General features: G+C 48.2%; 1 protein-coding gene across 2 annotated transcripts; it reads left to right on the forward strand.

Annotated features, from left to right (window-relative positions):
* The first annotated feature begins 1,385 nt into the window (after window positions 1-1,385).
* Window positions 1,386-3,314, forward strand: LOC136521206 (uncharacterized). Of its 2 annotated transcripts, none has more exons than XM_066514914.1 (3): window positions 1,386-1,516; window positions 1,642-1,747; window positions 1,865-3,314. In XM_066514914.1, the coding sequence occupies exon 3, from the start codon at window positions 1,902-1,904 to the stop codon at window positions 3,102-3,104; it is 1,203 nt and encodes a 400-aa protein (XP_066371011.1). In that variant the 5' UTR covers window positions 1,386-1,516; window positions 1,642-1,747; window positions 1,865-1,901; the 3' UTR covers window positions 3,105-3,314. The 2 variants fall into 2 exon arrangements, with proteins under 2 accessions (XP_066371011.1, XP_066371012.1); XM_066514915.1 differs by having other exon boundaries at window positions 1,465-1,516; window positions 1,664-1,747.
* Window positions 3,315-5,660: the final 2,346 nt, after the last annotated feature.

Genomic DNA, 5,660 nt, shown 5'->3' on the forward strand with positions numbered 1-5,660 from the left:
TGTGTCGATATAGAATTTTTGTCCCGTGCCGAGGACACACGCAGCAAGCCGGAAGGGTCTGCTCGATGGAGCTATAGATCCGCCTAGCTTCAGCGCAGGGATGGTCGATCATGCACGCTCCTCCCAAGACGTGTCAGTCAATTTGACCCTACAATTGACAAGGAGAGAAAGTTTATCAGTAATTAAGGGCGGAACATGCCGGTGTTGCCAGACAGTCCCGAATGTGTGGCTCTGAGAGCCGATATGAAAGGAGATCGACTAAATAGTCGATTCCAACATATTCATAAGAATAAATCGGTTAAAGCTTATGGGGTTGTGTAAGAAGAATCGGTTATCATTCGAGATAAATGTCATAATTTGAACAAATGTTAGTCACTGGCGATAAGATATCAACAATGATTGGTTTATGCTAAGCCAATAACTGCAAGTAACAGAACTCCTTTTATATGAAGAAACAATTCAACATAATTTAACCATTTAATAAAGATAAATCTAATGAACATGTTAGATCTCATCTATCGCTATGACCAGTGGGGCATGAGACAGAATCATGCAGGCCGTAGAAACAACAATAGACTAAACGACCCTAACTCATTACTAATATCAGTGGGGCATGAGGCAGAATCATGCAGGACATAATACAATAATAAGATCATGAGGCTAATACATCTTTCAACCTATCTTTACTTCAACGGTCTCGTGATGCGAACCGTTCGTGAAAGCACTCGATATCGGCTAAAACAGCCGATTCAGACATAGCGCACAATAAAAGTCATACCTTGTCAGGAATAAATCTACCAAATAACGATCCCCACTCCACGATGCTAATAGTGGGGTGTGAGGCAGAATCACACAGGCCGTAAAATGCACATGTTTAAGTTGTAATTTTTCCATGAACAATTGAGTTGAACTTTCAGATATCACCCTTGCATAAATGACCATTATCCTGTAGCAACGCATGAGCATAGATTACCATGTTGATTTCCATCAAATAGTAGTACATAAATAGCTAGAGAATCTGATTATGTTAATGCTGTTTAGTCCGAAAATTTTCTTTAACAAGTTTCTACAACAGACGTCTAATTACACGCAAAAACAAGAACTCAATGTCTTGATTTTGGCTTAACAACAATATTCGTCCAAAACCAAATAATATCTCGTGAAAAATATATTTCGCTCCCGTTGCAACTCACGGGCACTCAACTAGTAGTTTCATAAAAAGATGGGAAAAAAATCACACAACTCCACCTGGAAGATCGACGAGCTTTGGGCTGGACATTGAGTCGTTCACGCTGGCGCGCTTTGATGCTACTAAGGTGTGGCTTCGGCCCATTCGGAGAGGCCCACGGCCCACTTTGAAGCCGAGCATGAGGTCCCTCTACATTAAACCCTAGATGTCTAGTTCCCAATATCCTTACTACACCCACACCCCTCCCCTCCCCTCTGCGCCGCCATTCTGGTCCGGCACAGGTGGAGCAGCACATCGGCACTTCCCCTCCCGGACCGGGCTACTCAGGTTCTACGCTTGTACATCTGCTGCACCTTCATCCTGTTTGATCGAAAGCCGTCGCCTTTGGTTTCGTTTAATCTGTTTTCTCCGTGATTTTTGTTACGCATTAGTAATGCCCTATTGCTTTGAAGGCTGAAGCAGGCTCCTGGTTAGGTCGGTCGCACAGGAGGGGCTGCGCAATCCATCCATTTGGGATTTGGGAGTCGGATCTCTTTGCTGCGTCCTGTCCTGCTGGAGGTACTCTTTCTTCATTCCTCATATCTTCTAGATCTAGCGTAGGCGTAGCTAATGCTTCTGTCGATCTGAATGCTTCTGTTACTAAGTTTTTTTTCCCCTTCCCGCCCCCTGTGACAGGGTCAGATCGAACTTGGAGTTGGACGTCCGATCAACCATGGGCCTCTCGCGGCGGTTTCTGAACCTGATCGTGGAAAGCAACAAGGCTGCCACCAGATCGCTGCGCCGCATCGATCTGAAGAGCCAGCAACTCTTTTATACAACGCCGCCGCCACCACCACCAGCACCAATCCGGCGGCCAACAACGACGATGGATAGCATCCTGCTTCCCGACCCGATCTTGAAGTTCGGAGCCCACAGCTTGAGAGGTGCAGGCGAACCGTGCGACTTAGCCTGTTACCCATTTGGACAACGGAAGGTGCTATCCACGGACCAGGCCGGGCGCAACTTGCTCTACGACGCCAGCTCGCGGGACGTGGCTGTCATGCCCGAGTTCCGCAAGCCTAAGTTGCGTGGTTGCCTCTCGCTCTTCGTCCCTAGCGGCGACGGCGAAGACGACCACGTAGAGGAGGAAGGTGAAGATGACCACGAAGAGGAAGGTGAAGTTGATGCCAAAGACGAACGCGAAGGAGGCGGTGCTGGAAGCCTATACCTCATGGTGAGGCATCTCCGAGAGGTAGAAAGCTTTAATATTGCAGCTGGGCAGCCAAGCATGGATTTCGAGGTCTTGTTCTACGGCAATGGCAAGACGACCTCGCACTGCAAACTCCTTCCGCTGCCGCCCTTCGTCCTTGAGCCCATCCATCCGAATGAGCACCCTGAGATTCGTTCCTACGCCGTCGTCGGTGGTAGCTCTCAGATCTGCGTATCCGTTGACGGCAGAGGCACCTACACCCTGGACACGGCAAGCCACACATGGGACAAGGTCGGCGACTGGACCCTGCCCTTCCATGGCAAGGTCGAGTATGTGCCCGAGCTCAAGCTGTGGTTCGGCCTCTCCGGCGATGCCCAGCACTTGGCTGCTGCTGACCTCTCCACCATGGACGCCCACTCCCCGCCACAGCTAGCTGCTGGCCACGGTTGGGAGGAGTTCCAGCCTCCGGAGGAATGGGCAGAACAAGAACTGGAAATAGATCGAGAGGGTGTTCAACTGGTGAACCTGGGCTCAGGCAGGTTTTGCATCGCAAGGTTCTTCCGCAACTGGTTTAGCGATGACAGTGTCCTCTACTTTGTGGTCTTGACCGGTGTGGAGGTGGTCTCGCGTGTCCTCGACAATGGTGAAGTGAAACTTGAAATGATCCCACACAAATCCATGTGTCATCACAATGTCGACGGAACTAACATCGAGCAATTGTTCTGAATAACCCAACTTTATCACCATGTGCCGTCTGAATGATTTTGTTGGGATTGAAAAGTGAGGCAACTGAGGATCCTGTACTAGTTTTTAATTTCAAAACTGCACATCAGGTCTATGCGTTGTCATTTCTTAGTAACCGTGTACCTCATATTGTCTACTGCAATGCAATGGTACCTAAATTGAGGCAGTCTGTTTGCTTGCCATGTTAGATTATTATATTCTCCCTTCAGTTTTCAAAAGAAAGACTTGTGGACGGGATTCCACATATTAAGGTGTATATTTTCTGCGAGAATCTCTGTCCGATTGGTTTATGTCCCTACAGTGCCTTACCCTTATGCTCCATGACGCCGATGACGAGCAATGAGCTGGCAAGGCGAGGAGGCCAGCCAGGACCTGAACACGATGCAACAGATTAAATGGATGCTGGTAATTACCCATCGGTTCCTCACTCCATCAGTGAGGCGATGTAGTGGGATTGACATTAATCCATGTGTGTTGGGGTAGATTGAAGTGAAACTTAATTAAATTCCATCTCAATCCACACTTACATGTAGATTAAGGTGAATGCGACAACATCCAAACAAGACATGAGATGGACAGACAACTTCTACACTAGATTATTAAACATCTGCAAATTATTCTTGTATGTGATCATGATGAAGCATATAAATATGATTGCTGTAATACTACTGTGTTGATTTTTTTATATAGCAGATCTTAACATGATTACAATATTTTTTACAACTATTTAGGCCAGGGTGTGAATTGCCATCAGGTAGCATACTCACATTCAATCTAGCATCATGTTCAAATTATAGCATCAGGGCAACACGGCAGCGACATATACATATATACACTTTTATTAGACCATATTGCCACTAAATAGAACGTCGTCCTGCTTGCCTTCAGCACGCGAATCAATCTTAACTGAAGGCGTGATTGCCTTGAGTAGGAGAATCTTCGAGTCCTTGCTTGGCGGTCCGGCAGCGCCCTCGAACACGGGAAAATATAACTCAATCCTACGTGCAACCATGTATACTTGCGTTGTGTACAATCAGATCTAAAATGTGCGGTCTAGAAAGTCCCTTCGTACATTTGCGTTTGCCTCCCCGCACCGGCTCTGTACCTTTTGTTATTACGCCCCTGCACCAGGTAGCTCCATTAGAAATCGATCTCCAAAGTTCACCGCCTTGAGCCGACGATTAGGACCTCTTTGGCAGGGCTCCGGTGGCTCGGCCTCGGCATTTTTTAACCGCAAACCGAACCGCACCGAACCGAACCGAAGTGTCGGTTATTTCGGTTTTTGGTTTGCGGTTCGGTTTCTACTTTTGCACTGTTCGGTGTTCGGCTTCAGTTTTATACTCAAACCGAACCGATTAACCGACAAAATCGATGCACACACACGCTCCGTCGCTCCCCTGCCTCCCCAGACGGCCAGACCCTAGCCCACCATTGTAACAACCCAAAAATCCATACACCAAAAATACCAACTACAAAATTTTTCTCAAAACTCCCATGTGATGATGAGTGTCATGCATTAGGTCTAACCCCAACCCAAGTTAACACATAAGCATGGCATGTCTTTTGTTGATTATGATTACTTAATTTCTAACAAATAAAGTGATGCATACATTGTTAACCCAAAATGTGATTTGGATTTCCATTTGTTTTATGTTATGCTTGTCAACTCTTTTAAAAGAAACACACCATAAAGTAATTACTATTCAAAAACAAAGGATAATTGTGTAAAAAGAGAAAACTAATCCTATTTTTATATATATCAAACTACACCTATGATTGATATACAAACTAGCTAAATAAATTCCTAATATATAAAAATATATAAAAGAATGTGGTGGGCCTCATATCTAAACTCCAATGAATATGGTGCACCAATTTGGAATCCAAATTTAAAAACCAAATTTGAATTCAAATCAAGGAAGTAGAAAAAGAAAACAGAAAAGAAAAGAAAAGAGGAGAAGGCCTCGCAGCCCAGGCCTGCTCGGCTTCTCGGCCCGCCAGCAAGCAGCACAGCAAGCAGCCCCGCCAGCGCGCAGCAGGCCGGCCCAACTCGCGCGCAGCAACCCAGCACGCCCGCGCGCCCTCCTCTCGCCTGCTGCCGCTGCCACGTGGGCCCCGCATGACAACCCTCCTTTTCATCTTCTCCACGCCACGCTCAACCGCCGCGCGACCAAGAGCCGACAGCGGTGGCAGGGGCGGGCCAGGGGGTCACGCCCGGGGCATGACCCTGCCCCCCCTTACGCCGCGCTCATGCAACCCCGCGCCACCGTCTGATGCGGTGCACACGCCTCCACCGCACGATGCCAGCCGCCATGGGAAGCATGGTGCTCGGCTATAAAGCCACGCCCGGTGCCTCAGCCTCTCCCTCAGCCACAGCCACCGCTTGGTGGCCCAGCAGCCGCACCGCACCGAGAGCAGAGGGCCAAGAAGGAGATCGTGAGAGGAGGATCGGAGCCCCCGCGTGCTGCCGAAATTGCCAGAGCCAAGGGCGACGCCGTCATTGTCAACACGGTCGCGGGTCGGCACTGCACGGCTTCC

The sequence above is a fragment of the Miscanthus floridulus genome, chromosome 18 (genome assembly GCF_019320115.1).
Source record: "Miscanthus floridulus cultivar M001 chromosome 18, ASM1932011v1, whole genome shotgun sequence".
In the NCBI taxonomy this organism is placed as follows: domain Eukaryota; kingdom Viridiplantae; phylum Streptophyta; class Magnoliopsida; order Poales; family Poaceae; genus Miscanthus; species Miscanthus floridulus.

Coding starts and splice junctions, on each gene's coding strand:
- LOC136521206 (XM_066514914.1), top strand. CDS start 1,902: ATGGGCCTCTCGCGGCGGTTTCTGAACCTGATCGTGGAAAGCAACAAG.